Below are 20538 nucleotides of genomic sequence, written 5' to 3' on the forward strand. Positions count from 1 at the left end.
AAACAATAAAAAGAGGCTGCTTAGTGGATGACATGCGCGTTTCTTCCTGAGAAGAATCTGGACTTTCCTTATTAAGACAAGGACTGAGCTGGGTATAGTGGCACATGCCTTTAATTCCAGTGGTTTGGGAGGCAGAGAGGCACATCTCTGTGAGTTCAAGAGTTTGAGGCCAGCCTGCCCTACATAGTGAGACCCTGTCTTGAAAAAACAAAACAAGTGCCGAGGCTTGGTGGACTTACCTGGGGGTTACCATCAGGACTGTACAGGTCTCCAGGCTTCTGACCTCGCTGGTCCATGTTGTAGTACTTACAGTGACTCCACTGGACCACAGATGGATTCTGGGGCGCCTGGGGTCCATTAGGAACATTCAGTTGCATGACCACCACACCTGGCCCAGAAGGCGACACTCCTGAGTGGCACAAAGAAAGCAATTGTTGGGAATTCAGACTCCTCTGGAATTAGAGCTGTCTCAGAATGGAACAGCCAGCAAGCAAACCCACCTACTTGTTTCAGGGCCATTCTCCCTGTGTGCTGCCAAGAATCTGACATGGCTGCTGATCTGGCTTCTGAGTCTCTCTCCCCCAAGCAGTAGAAGTATGAGTGGATGAGAGCTGAGACCAGCTGCCAGTGTTCTCCCGCCCTTCATCTGGTGAGAGCTGAGACCAGCTGCCAGTGCTCTCCCGCCCTTCATCTGGTGAGGGTATTCAGCTATGATTGGCAGAAAAACTATTCTGTCAAAATTGAGTGTTACCAAACACCCAGGTCAGACTGCTGAAATGCCTGGGCACAATGCTGGTCTAGGTTGGGGCATGGGCCAGGGCGGCAGGTATATGCAAGTTTCTCTGGGAAGGACTGTAGGTAAGCCAGCCAAGTCTAATTGTTCTGGAGAAGAGGAAAGCCCCCAGCTTCATTAACCACCTTACGAAGTACTGCTTGTCGCCATTTGGCTATGTCAGGGAATAGTTCAAGCAGAGGGCACAATTTGGAGCTCTAAGTCACATTCAGAAAATGGGAAATTATTTTGAGTTGCTGATATGTAGCCACACTGGGAAAATACTAAAAGAAAAGAGATGTATTAGGCGTTTGCTTCCTGCCAGTGCTCACGGTGCATTTGAGTGAGCCACACACAAGCCTGATCGTTTAAAGACCAAAACAGGAAGTTTTGAATGAGGTAGCCAGAAGGATAACTAATTGCTACACTGAGGGCTACACTGGCAGAGTCCAGGGCCATATGGATGTGCCTATGAGGCTTTGGTACTGGAAGGCATTGGTAGTTCCCTCAACTCAGAAGGTGGAGAAGGGAACATCAATTCTAACCTTCTCTATGGTGGAAAAAAAATGCAAAGAGTCACAGAGGAGCAGTCTGATGGGCAGACCCTGCTGTGAGGAACAGGCAGGGCCCTGACTCCACACATGGGAGCTGGCTGTGACCTTCCAGGCTGTGTTCTTGCTGAGGTGAGTTGTGTGTATGGTGGTGGAGAAATGGGAGCTTTCTGCAATGCTGCCCTTTTCGTGGTCTGGTGCTTCAGTGCTGCCGCCGCCACTGCCACACTGCTGCTATGATGGGAAACACCTCAGCCTCTGGATGCCAGTCATGCTGGGAGGTGAATGCTCACTCAAGTAGTATTAGTCACAGGAAAGCAGAAGACAGGAAGTCTTAGCTCAGAAGACACAGGGGGTATTTATCCTCTGGGAATTTGTGGACCCACCCTTAGGACTTATCAGAGAGCACAAATATTTAGTACCATAGGTTGGTCATTCCTGTCTCCTGCAGCAAATTCATCAGCGTGGCTTGGCCATGTGAAGGCGCACAGCTGTGGTGTGTTAAGTATCCGTAACAACTCCTTACTACAGGGCTCTGGGTACTTTACCTGCCACCCTAATATCCTCTACCAACAACACTGTAATTGACCTTATTCAAATGCCTCATTGTGACCTGAGGGACCAACACAAAACAGTTTTTCTGGAAGGCAGCTCAAAGCAGAGCCTAAGGCCCTGGGCTAGCTAGGGAAGGTGGGGCGTAAGTCAGGGTGCATGAGGTGAGAGTTAAGCAGGACAATGTGCAGACACAAGGAGCTACTGGGGGCTCCACGGAGGGAGAAAAAGAACAAAGTCCTTATTTTGTTTTCTCCAATCCCAACAACAATAAGCTAAGCAGGATTCTCAGCTGCGATGTGTGAGCCCCTCCCCCACTGGCCTGGAGCATGTTCCTTCACTCAAGCGAGGACACACAGCACTACTCAACTGATGAGCTCATTGTTATGCTTCTCTTCCTCAAGCCAAAAGCAGGTGGCCTCTGTTAGCAGCTGAACCGTCCCTATTTCCTAATGCCCAGATGATAGCATTTCCTTACCGCCAGGCTGGGGACGGGGCCTGGGCTGAGAGCTGGTGGAAGAAGGAGAAGGAAGGGGGCTGAATAAGGAAATCAATTTCAGCTCGAAAGCTAAGAAAGGAGAGGGGACGTGTGAATGGCTTTTTAAGTGGCATCATTAAACCTGGGCAGAAAGGTCGATTGGGCAGGGCAAACCACATAAATACAAGCAGATGACATTTATGTCTGGCAGAATTGGTTTTCTTTTTTTTTTCTTTTCTTTTCTTTTTTTTTTGTTTAGGTTTTTTTTTTTTTTTTTTTTTTTTTTTTAAGATCATTGAGATAGAAAACTGAAAACTGATAGGGATTCTTCCTTACCAGCGGGGACCAAATGTATGAAAAAGAAATGAAGCCAAAATTACAACATAGAAATCACTCTCTTGGCTCCCCAACCCCCTTCTTTTGGCAGGGGAGAGGAAGATCTTTCTGAAGTGGAAGACAGTCTTCTCAGTTTGAAACCCCTTAAAAATGAGCCAGTATGCATGTGAAGGCTATTTCTGTATGTCACACTGTCCATGCTGCTGTGTCACTGTGAGATGGAGTCTGTGCATAGATGTCACTGCCATTTCTCAGTTGTGTGCATCTTTCCCAAACAGGAGTCCCCATATAAACCTCAGGGGACCTACAAGGCATCATTTCAAGTGGCGACAAAGTGTTTCCTGGAGTTGTAGTTATGGCTAGCATTACAGCTGCAGAATTCAGGGGTCAGGCGAACTGGGCAACGACAAGAAGGTATTAATAAACCAAACGGCTGTTCCAGGGATAGTCAATCCTAATCCCTGCCTTTATTTTTGGAAAAGTGATCATGTTGCTACATGAGAGGAGGGCGGGGTCACTGTCCTCTGAAGGTGAGAGGGCAGCCTTTGTGGGCCAGACTATTTTCCCAGTTAACAGTGAACTAGAAAAGAAGGTAGAAAACACACTTGTTTCTTTTTAAAGCCTCCTGACTTTCTATGAGAAGCATCAGTGGTCAGGTGAATACCATGTCTTACTCCTACGTTAGTGTGGGTAAGACAGAGGGGAGGGTGCAAGACTGTGAGTAGCTTTCAGTCTAGAGAAGAAAGGAGAGATAACTGGGAGAAACTGCAAAGCAGCAAGGACAGCAGCGGATGGAGAGCTCTTCCTTATGTCCTTTGATTGGGAAGTCTGCACTACTTCCTTCTGCCACCCTGACCCTAGAGATTTTAGTAGGCTTAGCTCTAGGCCAAGCAGGTGATACATAGTTATTTCCTATGGCTTTGCTTTTGATCCAAGACTTTTTTTATATTTGAACAACAGATACCACAGACCAAAGAGATATCCTGACATACCACAAAGGATTAATACACTCACAAGCATATCCTTATGCCTATGTACACACTGATCTTAACAAACAGGAAAGAAAACGCTCTATGGTGTCAAGCACCAACACAGCAATTTTTGGAGCTGTTTCTACAGTTCCCATGTTCCCCTGGGAAGGTCAAGGTCAAGTGCCCTTGGCAGACAGAAGCAGCCAGAGCCCACCCACGTAATAAAAGGATGGGTGGGTTTAAAGCCTTAGCTTGTCCGAGTTTGGTCTGGACGAGACTGGATGTCATTTCCCTGAAAGGTAAACTGCATCTTATGAGCAAGACTAACCCTGCAATTGCCCAAAGCACCCAACAGTGAGAGTGCAAAACATCTTAGGTGAAAGCACTTCGTTCTAAATGGGAAAACCAGCCAAATGGCTCCCCATCCTCAAAAGAGGGCACAGGTCCCACCCCCTACCTTGACCCCCAACAAAGTGGAATGGGACCATAGGGTCTGAAGGTAAGTTAAGATCCCTTCTCCAAAGCCCTGAGGCTTCTTTTTGTTGTTTCCGGAGATAGGGTTTCTCTGTATTGCTCTGGCTGTCTTGGACTCTGTAAACCAGGCTGGCCTCAAACTCACAGAGATCTACCTACCTCTGCCTCCCCAGTGCTGATAAAAAGAAAGGTGTGCCCCACCGCCGTGTGGCCCGCTGAAGGTTCTTTAACTGTAGTGTGTCACTGTGTCAGCAATGCTGAGAGGTAAATGAACAACGGAACTGCCTGGGTATGCTAGGAGCAGACAGCCAGGTGTCACACAGCATTTATCTTTCTCCTGGCATAGTCAGCCCTTGTAGAAGCTTATATCTGTTTAACATAAAGCCATTTAGAGGCTGGAGAGATGGCTCAGAGGTTAAGAGCACTGATTGCTCTTCCAGAGGTCATGAGTTCAACTCCCAGCAACCACATGGTAGCTCACAACCATCTACAATGTGATCTGATGCCCACTTCAGCACTGTATACATAATAATAAATAAATCTTTAAAAAATATTAAAAAAAATAAAGCCATTAGTTCCTGGACAGAAAGGGATAAAGCACAATGTCTCCCGAAAACCTGTTGTTGAAGATGCAGCTTATAGGTTACACAGAGTGCAGAGTCCTAAGTTTCAGTCCTAGTACCAGAATGACTTTCAGAGTCTTAGATTTCCTTACAGCTTGTGCTAAGAGTAACTACATCACAGTGTGTGTGAGCACTCACTAAAACCTGTTAAACAATCTATGATGTTTTAAAAAGCATTTCTCAACTTTTTTTTTTCATATTCCCAAGAGAAAAAGAAAAGTAGTCTAAAGGATAAATGAGTGCAGGAGACAGAGGTAAGCATTTTATGATAGTACAATGGTGAAAAAAGACACTAGCATGCATGCAATGCCCCCACCCCCACCCCAAACGCATGCACACACCCAACAACAAAATAACAATGAACCCAGAGCCGTAGCTCAGAGCCATGATCTTTCTGTGTCTACCTTCTGGGTGGTAGGAGTAAGGCATGTACTCCACACTATAGTCAAGACTTAGCCCTTTGTGATGAGGTCATAGCCCATCCCCAAACCCTTCACGGCTTTATAACACAAGCTCTTGCAGTGTATGCTCTTGTCAGTGCCCAATCCCTCCCCAGAGTCTTTGCACTCTTACCTGAGTACTGTTGTGGTATCTGCGGTGGGCTGCAGGGAGATGGAGACTGAGGCATCTGGTACTGCTCAGAGCCAGGAGGCTGCAGAAACCCCACAGAAGGGCTGGGAGAGGGGGGAAAAAGGAGTGGTGAAGGGGCAGAGGGAGAAAGAGCTCCTGCACACAGCTGCTGCTTCCCGGGCCTCCCCCGTGGGAAGCAGAGGCAGCTACAAGCCATTCCCAGACCAATTTGCCATGCAATTTCTAAAATCACTCATCAGCGCAAACTTAATTATATATATTTGTACTTGATCATCTTTCAATTTGGAGCTACTAATCTGCGCTAAATACGGAATGTTAGAATGTTAGCAGCACATGCTCTTCCTAACAATATGGAACAGCAAACACATACATGTGTATACACACATATAGGTTTTATAAACAAAAAGGTACTAAATCAAGTCAGGGTCAGACCCATGGTGCTCGGAAAAAAGGAGTAAAAAGAGCTGCATAGTTGAGGGTGCACACACAACGGTAGACACTAGGGATCGCCTAAGACAAACAGGAGAAAACAACATGGATACACACTCATAACAGACAGACACACACACACACACACGTCGGAGATGAACACACAGATACATACAGTTAGGCCTACATTAACTCTAGTTCAGCTGCATTTCTATCCAGCTGTGTGATTTTGCTTGGGTCTGTTAACATTCCTAACTTGAATTTCTTCATTTAAAAAAGAAAAAGAAAACGAAAAAGCTGGGTGTGGTGGCGTGTACTCTAAGTTCGAGGCCAGCCTGATCGACAGAGTAAGTTCCAGGACAGCCAGGGCTACACAAAGAAACTGTCTCAGCCAGAGTGTTGAAGAGATTGCTCTTTGGTTAAGGACACTTTTTGATCTTTTCAGAAGAATAGGGTTCAATTCCCAGCACTCAGTCCAGGCAGTTCACAACCACCTGAAACTCCAGTTCCATGGGACCCAACATGGACTCCCATGATACACGCTGACATGAGCACACCTAAATAAAGAGGTAGCCAGGGCCCGGCGACTCATGCTTATTACCCACCACTCAAGGATGATGAGCAACATAGACTCTGTTTTCAAATTTAAATCAAGAAAAACAAACAAAAACATCACAGTGCCACACACCTGTCACCTCAGTAGACTCAGGAGGCTGAAGTAGGAAGACCAGAATCCAGGCCAGCCTAGTCTATGTAGTGGAACCAAAGATGTCCCTTCTACTCCAACGATCTTATTAGCTACAACCTACCTACCCTCTCTTTGTGGTAAGAGAAAATTATATAAGTATATTGTAAAATCTGGTTCTTTTAATGTCTGAGTGTGGCTGATTAAACAGCAAGCACTGGGGTCACTCTCCCCCATGTCTGAGTGCGGCTGATTAAACAGCAAGCACTGGGGTCACTCTCCCCCATGTCTGAGTGCGGCTGATTAAACAGCAAGCACTGGGGTCACTCTCCCCCATGTCTCGGAACAGGCAGTTCTTGTTGCAGACCTCTACGTTAAGTATCAAGTCAATGAGGAGAACAAGAAAGAGATGGCCCCTGTACTTCTGAGGAGAACAAGAAAGAGATGGCCCCTGTACTTCTGAGGCTGTCTCACCAGGTGGTCGAGGCTGGCCTTAAAGTTGTGACCCTCATGCATCAGCCTCCCAAGTGCTACTGGGACTGTATGTGTGCCACTGTGCTAGGACGCTGCTGGGGTTAATCTTGGGTTGTGTGGGCCCCAGCTCTCCAGCCGTCCTCACCTCGTACCGTTCTGCTGAGCAGGTGGGATCATGCTGTAGTACACGGGCACGCCCCCTGCCGGGAGGCCTCCTGGAACAGACTGGCTGGCAGGGACCAGCACGGGCTGCTGGAAAGGTGGCTGGACCACATTTTGTGAGTCACTGCCCACTGGGACCTGGTGAGGAAGAACATGACTGGGGTCATCTCGCTGAGCTGCTGCTCATCACTAGACCAAGACAAGTCCCTGGCCCCTTGTGAGGGGCTTCTCCCAGGAGTCCTCATCTGCCCACAGCACACATTCACAGAGCCCTTGTAATCTTGCCGCCCCCAAACACCATGCTCAGATATCGCACAAGGAGGTGCTCCAATTTCCTCCACACTGTCTCCTGGACACACACTTACTTACATGACTATATAAAAACCACAATTTTAGACCCTTCTCAAACTCTGCACCTTCTTTGAGAAGAAAAATAAAAAAAAACCTAGACGTTCTAGGAGGAAACAGATGCTATCTCAGTACTGGAGTCTTAAGTTTGCATGGCCCTGGGAGGCTGTGCTTTTGGCTTCCCAAGGACTCAGTGATCTTCCCTGACGTAGAGTACACCCACTTGGTAAGAAGGCAGTGGAGAGTACTGAACCACCAGGCCTTGCATCTGGCCTCCCATGCTGCTCCTCTGGTTGCTGAGTAGGCCCTGGTTCTGAGGCTGCTGGACCCCGAGCATGCCTTGGTAAGCCGTCTGCTGCTGGCTAGGCATCATGGGCTGTAAGCCTAAGGATGGGCAAGGCATACAAGACGTCAGTGTGATGCTTCGGAGGCCACCCACAGCTCCAGCTGCCTTTCCTTCCCCGGTCTTTTCCCTTCCTTTTTCTGTCGGTCCTGGCCCCTTCTTAGAACTCCCAGCGTTGCTACCCCATCTCCCCTGGCCTCGTCTGCGCCACCGTCTCACAGCAGCAGCTCTACTTACCAGGCTGCTGGGATGGCTGAGGCAGCTGCTGAGCGCGCTGGGGGCTGTAGGCCACCGGGTGAGAGAGAGGTCGATACTGCTGGGTGGAATTGGGATACTGTCCAGGTGGGTAGTAAGAGACCTGGATCTACAAGAACAGACAAGATGGGAGAGGGCTCTCTAACCCAGCCATTATGCGGCAAGTTACAAAATGCCCCGGGGCTGCTAACCAGAAAGTTGTAAACGGACATATCTTCAGTTCGCAATCATGGGATAACTATACATATTTGAAGTCAAACAAGATTTGTGTTGTACAGAAAGGAGACCTGGCAGAACGGTAACTGAAGCAGACAATGGGGAGAGCATTCTCTCTGGTCAGTCTAGACTGGAGGAAAAAGGACTGTGACACTGAGCAACTGCAGCAATACCAAAGCTGGGAAGGGGCTGCCTACCTGCTGAGGGGGCTGCATGTAGCCTTGGGGTGGCAGGACTGGCTGGGTAGCTGGTGCATGGCTAGAGGTGGGGTAGTTGGAAGTAGGCAGGGGCTGTCCTGCAGAAGCCATGATGAAGTTAGCTTGCTGAGGATGCTGGGAGATAAGCGGGGGCTGGAACAGAGCTGAGGATGGGTCAGCTGCTTCAGTAGAACCTTGGCGGCTAAGGCTCATTTGTCCAAAGGGGTTGCTGAGGTCATCTGCCTGTTGAGAGAGTAGGGACTCAGTGGCTGAGGCTGTGTCAAACCTCACACATTTGGCTTCAATACAGAAAGACAGCTGGATGGGGTGGCATACGCTTTAATATCAGCACTTGGGAGGTGGAGGTTGGAAGATCATGAGTTCAAGATTAGCTTCAGCGATATACTAAGTTCTAGGCCAGCCTGGACTACATAGGCCTTGTCTCACATATACCAAATAACCCAAACCCAGGACAGAGTCAGAAATGCAATGCTCTACAGCAGCGGCTCTCACCTTCCTCACACTGCTGTCCTTTAATATAGCCCCACAGGTTGTGGAGACCCAACTATAAAACTTTTCATCACTACTTCATAATTTTGTAATTTACTACTGTTATGAATTGTAACACAAATATATGTATCCTTTAATGGTCTTAGACAACCCTGAGAAGAGTCATTTGACATCTCTGAAGGGGTCGAGACCCACAGGTTGAGAAGCACTGTTCTACAGCTTTCCTTAGATATACCATCTGGTTTCTGTGCATTTCAGCCTTAAGACTATGTCATGATATTTTAAACTAAACACCTGTGTGAAGGGCCTAAAACCAGAAACAGTCTCTCTATAAAATGTAACAATGGCTGCTCTCATCACAGCTGTTACCATGGTTATACCTCAGGAGATGGGGGCACCGATCTACAGGAATACAGGATAAATATAAGATTTAAAGAAAAGATGTAATACTCTTTCCATTTCCTGTATGCCTGCCTCATGCCCCTGCCCTGTTCTTACAGGAAGTACCTACAACACACCTGCACAGCCTGTGCATGGACCTCGGGCTCATATGGCCCCAGCACAGAGCAGAGCTGTGGGCTCACTCACTCCTGCTGCTTGTTTCTCTCCTCCCTTCCAAGGTTATTTCCACCTTTCTTCTTTGACACTAGTCTAGAGTTCTCCTGCCCTTCAAAAACCACTTCCAATTCTCACCTCCGAGAGGAGACAGGGTGAGCAGCTGAACTAGAGGAAGGCGGTGGCTGGCTGGCTGTAATTACCTTTTCGTCAGCTGCCTTCCCTAAGCACGAGTGATGGTGTGCCATCTCTCACTTGTGTGATGACAGGCTAGTTTCTTAGCTTCCCGTTGGGTTTTCTGTTCTCTGGACAGTATTTCACACATAAGCACACATACATACACATCAGACTAGTTCTTTTGCGAGAGAAAATACTAAAAACCAAAAGGAAACACTACCCTCTAGTTTCAATAATTCTCAGGGACTGTTTTGCTACCTTATTGGTCAGGAAAAGATAACAAGAGGACAAGATTGCAGATTAATTTGAGGTCCATATTCCAGCACCTTTCAGAATGGAGACAAAAGGTAGGAGGAAAGGGGGTTCCAGTGAAAAAGCAGAGAGCTGTGATTAATATAAAGTAAAAAAGTAAGGGTTCATTACTACCATGAACTTACTAGCTATGAGGCAAATTTAATTTGATTTGCAAAGGATTTGTATTTAGGATACAAACTATTTTTAATTTAACTTATGTATTTTGGGTATTTTTGAGACAGGATATTACTCTATACCAGGCTGGACCGGAATTCACTATGTAGCCTAGGCTGGCCTAGTACTCAGGGCAATCCTTCTGTTTTATCCTCTTAAGTGCTGGGATTAAAGGCGTGTGCCAATACATTCAAGTTTCAAATAAGTCAAGTAGCATGTAGTGTACATGTGAAGAGCACATAATCTGACACGGTGAGACAGGTGAGGTCTAAGTTCTTTAAAACTGGTACCTGAGAAGTCTGCAATGAAGGAAATCAGAGACCACAATTCTGTATAAAACAGAATAAGCTGGAAACAAATGAAATGAAGGGCACATATAGTAGAGATGAGGGTCTCAGTTAGCTTACTTCCTGACACGCAGAGCAAGTGAACATCCCCTGTCATAAATTCACTTGTCTTTTGGTATTCTGTGATGATGTTATCAGGTTGGAATTCAGTTCCGCCTGTGCTGGCCCCTCAAGAAACAGCTTTCTCTGCATCTCTTCCAAAAGCACAACATGCTGGCAAGGCCACCAAAGACTGACCCAGACATCCCCACAGATACAGGCCACACAGGGACAAGACAAAAGGGGGAGTGGAGTTTATACCATGTTGTACTGCTGGGGCGGAGAGACTGGCAGAAGGACTTGGGGACAGGAGCTTGGAGAGAACTGAACCGGCTGTGGAGAGGGCTGCAGGGCCGGGACTGGCTGTGGCCAGCACAGAGGCATGTGGAAAGGAAGAGAAAAGGGTAAAAGGAGAGGCAGAGGGCAGAGATGGGGAGGGGAGGGGAGGGACAACAAGGTTAATCATCAAAGACATTTCATATGAGTCACGTGGCCACTGAGCAGGTTGGCCAAGCCTAGGATAGCTTGTGGCACTCACATCTCTCACAGACAAGCAGCCTCTCCCATAGAAGAGACCCAGTATGCTCCCTGCCGACTAACCACTCAAGTCTTCAGCTGTGTGAGGAATCTAGACTCTCAGGGCCATGGTCTATGACTTGATTCCAAGCAACACTTTCCTGAGGTATACTTTGACTTGACCACACAATCACAGAGAAGCTCCATCCCAACTCCCCTAAAGCCCACTTGCACTTGCGGGGCACTGTGTGCAGTGCTAGACTAGTGTACAAAGGGTCATCCAAGGGCAGTTCTGGAGGAAGTGCTCATCCACAGAGACATCTCCCTCTACAGGGAAGAGAAGAAATAAACACCCAGTAGATTCCTGATTCTAGCCACTTGATCCTCATCCGTGACTTCCTACCTTCCTTCAGGCTGTGAGGTAGTATGAAAAGTGCCCTCAGGAATGAAGGGCTGAACTACAGCCACAACAGCTGTGCATTTTGTCCCTCAGCCCTTCACTAGCCTCAGGCAGCAGAGTCTGTTGTTGAGAACATGCAGTGTTCTAAAACAACTAATTATATTCTCCTCATTCCTTCCTCTCCAGTCCTGTGGATTATCTCATCAGTTCTCTAGCTGCAGCCCCTGGTGGAGAAGGGATGAGAGAAGGACAGTGGTAAGGAAGGAAAAGGGACCGGACATTTACACACTGTTTCATGACGGCTTTACAAGAATGTCTAGAGACATGACACCTTACAATACAACAATAAAAAGGAGGGCTAGCTGGGGGTGTAGCCAAGTACAGTGTTTGCCTGGCAGTGCAAGGCTCTTGGGTGAACCTCACCCTTCAAAGATAAATAAATAAATAAATAAATAAATAAATAAATAAGGGTCACAGAAATCGAATGGCACACCTGGGATCACATAGCTAAGTAACAGAACATGGCTTGAAACCCAAAAGGGACTGAAGGCCTTAGCAGAGAATCTGACATCTAGAGTTTTAAAGAGTTTCCAAGAATCCCAATTACTTGAAGAGGGACATTGCATAGCCTGAGAAGTCAGCTCACCCTACTGACATCCTTGTTTTCTATAAGCCAGTGACAGTCTAAATCTAACTGTTGGCCAGACTGCCAATATTAGCTCCAAATGCTGCTGGTGCCTATGTGCCTTTTCCACTATCCTAATTCTCTTCAGGAGGGCTCGCCTATTTAGACATGACAAACAGTAAAGTGCTACGACAACTCGTTTCCGCATTTGTGAGTTTTAAGTGCAGACTAAGGTTGGGCACGGTGGTGGCACACCTGTAACCCCAGCACTTGAGAGGCAGAGGCAGGTGGATCTCAGTAAGTTGGAGTCCAGCCTGGTCTACATAGGGAGTTCCAGGACGGCCAAAGGTACATAATAAAGATTCTGTTGGGGTGGGTGTGGAGGGAAGAGAAGGAGGTGGATGCTCTCTGGCTCCCTTAACTAGGAGGAGCCATAGTAAAGGCGGGGCCTCAAGTACTTTATAAATGTGTATTGGTGCTTTGCCTACATGTGCCCAGAGACCAGAAGACTACCTGCTGGTCTGCCGCCAGAGCTGCAAGAGCAGCGCCATGGGGGACAGGCCTCCCCAGCACCTCCACTGCTACGCTGCTGGTTCTGGTTCATGTCTTGGTTATTCTAGCATTATCTTCTTGGATGGCCTCAAACTCCAGAACCAGGATATCTCTAAGAGACCACAAGGACATCTGTTGCCACCTACTGGTGAAGTCTGGGATACACGAACAGCTCTATGACATCTAAAGACACTAACTAGCTACAGAGCTATCAGGGCTCCTTTCCAATATCCACCCCAGTGTAAACCGACTGAATAATACATGGCCACTGAGCCTTTGCCCTCAGCCTCACTTCCTGGTGCCACCTGCTTCACTGACATATGGGCAAAATCCTCTTGCTAGGAGCTAAAGGTAAGTACTCCATCACCCCCACTCCCCCCTCACATTTTTGTTTGTTTGTTTGTTTGTTTGTTTTTTGAGAGAAGGTTTATCTGTGTGGCCCTGGCTGTCCTCGAATTCACACCCAATAAGTACCCCTTTCCCAAAGTTTTCTAAAAGTGGAACATGTTTATGTGATTCCGTCCCTTATTCCTACACCACGGCATTATTTGAGGAAACAGACTGTAAGTATTCTTGTGTAACTTCACAGCCTCAGTGCTGACAGCAAGTTAGGACAAAACAAAAAGGGGAGCAGGAAAGCAGGGAGAAAGGGCTCAGGCGTCAAGTCTAGCACCACAAAAGAAAGGAGGGAAGCAGAGTGAGGAAGAGGCAGAGGGAGGAGGAGGAAGAGGAGGAGGAGAAGGAGGAGGAGAAGGAGAAGGAGGAAGAAGGGATCGAGAAAAGAGGTAAAAACGCATCAGGTGGTGGGTAGGGTTAGTGGCTCCCATCTCCTGGGACACTGAAACTCACCCAGAGAGGATTCTTCTGAGCTAACCTCAGGAGTGTATTCTGAGAGAACAAGTCTTCACACCAAGCAGCACATGCCTAATCCCCACTCTATGGCATCTAACCCAAGGCCACACTCCACAGCACCAATGCACCCACTGAACTGCAGAACCCAGGAGAGGGCTCAAGGACAAGGTTGGGGTTTAGAGCCCACTTGCCATCTACTCCAAAGTATTCATGCCAAACGGTTGCTCTTCTGCCTCTTTATGCCTTCTCCACTCTTGCTGTGCTTGTTTGGTTGGTTGGTTTTGGAGATATGGTTTCTGTGTGTAGCCTATATAGACCAGACTGGTCTTGAACTCAGAGATCCGCTTGCCTCTGCCTCCCAAAGGCTGTGTGCCCCTGCCACCTGGCTCTTGCTGTGCTTTTAAATGTGGATGGCAGGTAAAAGGAAAAGATAAAAGACTAAGAGGGAGAAAGGGGAGCCAGACAGTATTAAAATACACGTATTTCAGGAAAAATAAACCAAAACAAAATGCTGGGACCTTAGCAAGTGAAATGGTCACATACAAAACCACAATGGGAGGCAGCTGGAGGGATCATTCACAGGCAGATCAAGGGCCCCAAGTGTACACCTTAGCAAGCATACATAAGACTTAAGGGGCAGGTGTCAGGTCACTGGGTCATCCTGGGATCTTCCCACTTGAGTCTCCAGTTCATAGCTACAGATTGGAAACGGATTCTATCATCACCTCATCTTGACTGCATTTTCCCCTCCCTCCTCTTTTCCCAGTCCCCCCCCCCCCCCAGGCCCCATTTCTCTCCCATCCACTCCTCCATTTCTCTTCAGAAAAGAACAGGCCTCCCACGGTTATCAACCAAACAAGGCATATCACACATTGCGGTAAGACTAGGCAGGAAACTGATTCTTGCACCAGAGAGGAGATACTTCTAAGGCCAAGCTGGACTGAGCAGGGGAATAAAGGAGCCTGGCAGGCAGCAGGAGACAAACAGCCTTCTCGCTAACAGAATATTTGAGGTATAACATGGGGCTCTGGTCACGAAGAGCTCTGCTTATACAGAGTAAGTGACTACTCAGAGTATTTTTTATTTTTATAGTAGAGACAACTCCACTCAGAATATTAAGATTCAAACTGCCAGAAGATCTGACTCTTTGGCTGATGGCTTTCATGGTCTGCATAGAAACACAATGTTTCTCAAACCCTGGCTAATGCCAACATCAAACAAGGTTTCTCTGTGCAGCCCTGGCTGTCCTGGGCTCACTCTGTAGACCAGGCTGGCCGTGATCTCAGATCTGCCTGCTTCTGCCTCTTGAGTGCTGGGATGAAAGGTGTGTGCCATCACTGCCTGGCAAGTGCCAGGGTCTTTCTGTCTTTAAGGGGAGGTCTTACTCTGCAGCTCATGCTAGCTTAAACTCACTATGTAGCCCTGGCTATCTTCTTGATCCTTCTACCCCAGCTTCAAAAGTCCTGGATTATAGCATGTGCCATGCCACCTGGGTGCTCTCTGTCTATCATCATCAGTTGTGAGGTCTTGAGTGTTATTTCCCACTCCCAAAGCAACGAGTATGTGTTTGTAGATCAACATGGTCAGTTTATGGGGGTGGGAGGACTGGAACTATGATCTTTTCAGGTTCCATATATGGTCAGCAAAATCATCTTGTTAATTATGCAGGACTTTAAAGGTACAGTAGAAACATGGTGTGGAGTAGAAGATCCCACCAACAACTCTCAGCAAAACGAGGGACAAGTTGTCAGGTACACAACTTTGAGAACTCAGCACTCAGGAGGCAGGGGCAGGTGGGCTCTGAGTTTCGGGCCAGCTAGGGCTACACAGATAGATCCTGCCTCATAAGAGGAGGAAGAAATGTAAAACAGAGTTCTCAGGCTAGCCAAGTGTGACAGTGCACATGTGCAATCCCAGCACTGAGGACGTGGGGGTAGGGCCAGGAGCGAGACTGCTCCAGCCTGGAGCTCTGAGGCTGAGGTAGGCTTTGCTTATACCTTGTCTTAAGAGGACAACACAACAGAAGGAGTACTGTGGCCCAACACCTGCCCTTCTTCTTCTCTCCCAACAGCTAATGAGTAAGAACTGGAGGCAGGAGCAGAATCTTCCCCAGCACAGAGGACAAGATGACACCACTTCTAGACCTTCTTTGACAGACCCCAGGGGCTCAACACTTGGGTAGGGAGTGACTCACCTGGGAAATCATATGATTATTCAAGGGTGGCTGCTGTTGAGGAGTGGGTGGGAGAGCAGGAAGTTGCTGCTGCTGCTGCTGCTGCTGCTGGGCAGTACAAGGAAGAAGGCCCCGGACAGACTGGGGTGAGGTGACCTGGTTGCACACTTCTGGGGCACCTAGTGCCAGGCCTAAGGCAGAGAGGAGACCCACCCAAAGCTGTAAATATAAACCATGAGTATAATTATTCCTCAAGGGCCAGCTGCACAACTCTACTTTTCCCTTGTCCTTTCTTTTCACTCCTTTTCCTCATTCTCGCCCCCAGTTACCCAAAGATCTATGCAAGGGTGCAGATGTTCTACTGCAGCTTTTCTGCTGGTAGGAGTCCACCTCTTGGGCTTCTGCCCCCTGGGCCAGGAACCACCTTGAATGTAAATAGCTGGTTTGGGAATTGAGAAAAAAAATGTTCTAGAGCAGCAGTTCTCAACCTTTTCATGGAGGTCACCTAAGACTATCTGCATATCAAATATTTACGTTACAATTCATAACAGTAGCAAATTACAATATAAAGTAGTAATCGGGGGGGTCACCATAACATGAGGACCTGTATTAAAGGGTTGCAGCATTAGGAAGGCTGAGACCTGCTGCTCTGGAGGCAGAGGCAGGCAGAGGCAGATCTCTGTTGAGTTTGAGGTCTACTTAGTCTGCATAGTGAGTTCCAAGACAGTCAGAGCTACATAGAGAAACCTGTCTCAAAAAAAAACCCCAAATTCCAAAATGACTTTCCACAAATATGAGCCTGTTGCGGCATCTCCCCTGAAGTGCCTAAGGTCAGTTTGTGTAGCATAATGGGATGGCTGCAAACATGAAGCTTCAGAGCCTCTTGGTCTGCTATGGGACCTTGAGTTCTCCTCACTTTCTTCTCAAAGTGTATCATACCATCCCTGGCAAAAGCTGCTGAGAAAGCAACTTATTCCTTTAAGCATAATCACACATATACACAATCTTTACTCAACAAATGTCTCACTTCCAGGCTTGCTAATGTATTTGCATAGACACACAACACATTTTTCTGTTTGTTTGTTTGGTTGGTTTTTTTTTTTGTTTTTTGGCTTTTTTGAGACAGGGTTTCTCTGTGTAGCCCTGGCTGTCCTGGATTCACTTTGTAGACCAGGCTGGCCTCGAACTCACAAAAATCTGCCTGCCTTTGCCTCACACACTTTTTAAAAGGAATATAATTCCTATCTGCATATACACTTGCACACCAGAAGAGGGCACTAGATCTCATCATAGATGGTTGTGAGCCGGGACTCAAACTCAGGACCCCTGGAAGAACAGACAGCATTCCCAACCTCTGAGCCATCTCCCCAGCCCCATATTTTTATTTATTTATTTATTTATTTATACAGTACTCTGCCTGCATGTGTGCCTGCAGCCAGACAAGGGCACCAGATCTCATTATAGACGGTTGTGAACCACCATGTGGTTGCTGGGAATTGAACTCAGGACCTCTGGAAGAACAGCCAGTGCTCTTAACCTCTGAGCCACCTCTCCAGGCCCTAGCCCCATATTTTTATTTTTTGTTTGTTTTTGTTTTTTTCCCATAAAGAGAAAAAGGTTTACTTTGGTTCACATATAACATACTTTTATTGACTATGTACTATGTATGAGGAATTATGTAATGAACTAAGGGCATGGTTCTTGACCCACTCTTAAAATCTGATAAGGGAGAAAAAAGGTGCTGCTCTCACCAAAGTTAAATGACAGCAAGCATGAGGAAACAGTAGTTCCTCAGAGGGTCAAGGAAGAGCAAGCGGGAGAAGACACACTTGAGGGTGGGATGACTAGAAGTTTATCAGGGTAAGAGGGCACAAAGCTATGTCATATTCAATTCAAGAGATGGCTGAAGAGCTGGAGAAGGAAAATCAAGCGACAACGGCAAACTAACAGTTATGCTGTATTAAGTAGCTTGAATTTTATTGTTTTTGTTTTCTTTTTGAGACCGTGTCTCACTATGTACTTCTAGCTGGCCTGAACTCACTATGGAGACCAGAATGGCCTTGAACTCACAGAGATCCCCCTGCCTCAGCCTCCTAGGCTGCTACCATGCCCTTTTTTTTCTGTAGGTGATGTAGAAACATGAACTTAAATATGTGTGTGTGTGTGTGTGTGTGTGTGTGTGTGTGTGTGTGTGTGTGTGTGTCTCGAAGGTGAACAGTAGGCACTGTCTTTCAGAAACTACTCACCTTGTTTCATGGGTTTGTTGAGTCAGTTAGGCTCTGTCTTCCCAGGGCTGGGATTGCTAAGTATGTAACATTATGCTTGGCTTTTTTTTTTTTTAATTATTTTATGTGTGTGACTATTTTGCCTGCATAGTTTCTGTGTAGCACATTTGTGCCTAGTACTCACAGAGATCAAACAAGGGTCTCTTATCCCCTAGAACCTGAGCTACAGATGTTTGTGAGCCACCATGTGGGTGCTTGAACTTGAGCCCAGCACGCAGTGTTCTTAACTGTTGAACCATCTCCAGCCTCCATGGCCTGGCTTTTACAAATATGCTTGAAATAAAGCTCAGGTCAGGATACTGCCAGTGGCGGTTTTATTCTCTGAGCTATCTCCTTGGTGCTAACATGAACATTTTAAAGAGGGGACTGAAAGTGAGTAGGTCTGTGCTCAGATTAGTAAATATGCTCTGAAAATGGCTGACAATAGAGGGAAGAGATGAACATGGAGCTAATACCATAATTTAATAAAATGAAGGCCTAGTTAAAGGCAGAGGTGGTGGTATTAGATAAAAATGCAGCCGGGTGTGGTGGCGCACGCCTATAATCCCAGCACTTGGGAGGCAGAGGCAGGTGGGTCTCTGTGAGTTCCAAGCCAGCCAGGACTGTAAGAGACCCTGTCTTGAAAAATCAAAAGAAAAAAAAGAAAATGCAGCTACCAGACAAGGGCAGGAGGGATATCTAACAGAGGCAAAAGGCTTCACCACCACTGTCTACTGCAGACAGGACCTATAGGTCGCTGGTGTGGGGTTCAAGATACTCTTCACAGGGCAATGATATCAAGGTCAGGTCAACTGTATATGGAGAGCTAAACAGGCCTCTGGTAAGACTGTAGCAGGAACGGAGGGGGCTGGGAGCACTGAAGGTGCTGACAAGCTTCCATGAGAACGTGAGTGTCCACTCCTTCCTAGTACTAACTTCAGAAAGTGCTGGAACAGGGTGTTTCTAAGTTCTGGTATGTTGACTACTACTTATCAGTTACACACAGTTACACTTTATCAAAGTGCCATGTAACCTGCCCTGGACTAATAATCCACCTTAGCCAGATAAGACACAAAATAGTGAGCTCCAACCAGCCTTCCTTCCTTCCTTCCTTCCTAAAAAAGAACAGAAAGTTGGAAAAAAAAAAATCAAAGAGGCAACTAGATTTAAGAATGGACAATGGACCCAAGAATCAGATGTCCTCTCTTCTGGTAATGCTGTCCAAGTCTCCAGGAAACTATACTGAAGCAGATGCTTCCTCAACAGTTACTAACATATTTTGCAAAAGACAAGCAAGGAGGGAAGGAGAGATACTGCTGTACCTGGCCTAGAGATCCTTCCTGCACTGCCACCTTTACTGCTGCCAATGCTGTCACCACGGGTGAGGATGGAGATCCCACTGAAGCTGCTGGCTTTGGTGACAGGGGGTCGCATACTCCGGACAGAACCATCTGAGTCTGTGCTGCTCCAAGGCCGTGGATCCAGGGATTTGAGGTCACTGTCTGTGCTGCTCTGTCTGCTGCTTGAGGTGCGGCTCAGCCCTTCACGGTTTCCCCTGCAGAAACCACAGTGGTCAGAGGTTCCCCCCACCCACCCACTTCAACATAAGGGCCAAGAGAGAGATCACTTTTTGTGGCCTAGCTGGCCAACTAGGATCTGATGGGAGCAGACAGAACAAGGTCCAGTACAGTAACAAAGAACACGGGGCAAATCTGAAAGACAGAACTGGCAGCTAATTCAGCACAGTGGATTTAGGCAAATGGGAAGCAACATACATGGCACTGAGATCTCTTTTCCACACCCTGCAGGGACCTCACACATGCTAGGAAACAGAGGGCAACAGAAGGGTAGCAGCAACTTCTGGGACTTCTTAAAACAAATGGACTCCTGGAAGCTACTGCTGGTAGAAGGTAGGAGTAGCCAGTGACATGGATACACCCCAAAAAAGGGCTCCAAACAGCGTGCATCTAAGCCAGCAGAGGTGCTACTTATGAATATCTTTCCAGAGTTGGAAGGAGGTTACAGTGAACAGTCTGAGTGTCCAAATTATTCTCTGGAAGTTCCATCTTGTTATCTAAGAAAAAGGTTCCACAGCTTGTAAGGACTGACATGGTCATCAGGAAGATCAAGTATATGCTTGGGACTTGGCAGAGAGGGCAGCGGCTTGACTGGGCATAACTGCCATCGTGTTTATAATCTCACTGCCTTGAGTGAGGCACAAAGCTTCTGTTCTTATTTGCTTTGAGACGTCAGGCTTATCCTGCCGGTAAAAGCATCACGTGTTCTGGGTGTGGTGGCGCACGCCTTTATTCCCAGCACTAGGGAGGCAGAGGCAGGTGGATCTCTGAGTTTAAGGCCAGCCTGGTCTACAGAGCAAGTCCAGGACTGCCAGGGCCACATAAAGAAATCTCTATCTTGCGGGGTGGGGAGATTGCCTGTGATTTTAAAATAACAGGACGCCAAGATATTGTTGGCCTGACAGTTTTGTCTTGTCTTAAAAAAATATTTATTTAAATGTGTATAAAGGTTTTGCTTGAATAAATGTATATGTACTATGTGTGTGCCTGGTGTCCACAAATCCCACAGAGGGCATCAGATCCCCT

At 47.1% G+C, this 20538-nt stretch overlaps 1 protein-coding gene across 25 annotated transcripts in view; it reads right to left on the minus strand.

Annotated features, from left to right (window-relative positions):
- Nucleotides 1-20538, minus strand: part of R3HDM2 (R3H domain containing 2) — a 118333-nt gene that overhangs the window by 6240 nt on the left and 91555 nt on the right. For 18 of the 25 annotated variants that reach the window (XM_084759574.1, XM_084759577.1, XM_084759576.1 and 15 more), the window contains 9 exons: nt 19258-19490; nt 15693-15862; nt 10815-10916; nt 8458-8700; nt 8027-8153; nt 7670-7830; nt 7082-7236; nt 5331-5431; nt 240-409 (listed from right to left, as the gene is read on the minus strand). In XM_084759574.1, coding sequence (XP_084615700.1) covers nt 240-409; nt 5331-5431; nt 7082-7236; nt 7670-7830; nt 8027-8153; nt 8458-8700; nt 10815-10916; nt 15693-15862; nt 19258-19490 — 1462 coding nt within the window. The remainder of the gene's footprint in view (nt 1-239; nt 410-5330; nt 5432-7081; nt 7237-7669; nt 7831-8026; nt 8154-8457; nt 8701-10814; nt 10917-15692; nt 15863-19257; nt 19491-20538) is intronic. The other 7 variants (XM_084759578.1, XM_084759586.1, XM_084759581.1 and 4 more) reach the window with 1 other exon arrangement.

The sequence above is a fragment of the Acomys minous genome (genome assembly GCF_964271855.1).
Source record: "Acomys minous genome assembly, chromosome: 15".
Taxonomy (NCBI): domain Eukaryota; kingdom Metazoa; phylum Chordata; class Mammalia; order Rodentia; family Muridae; genus Acomys; species Acomys minous.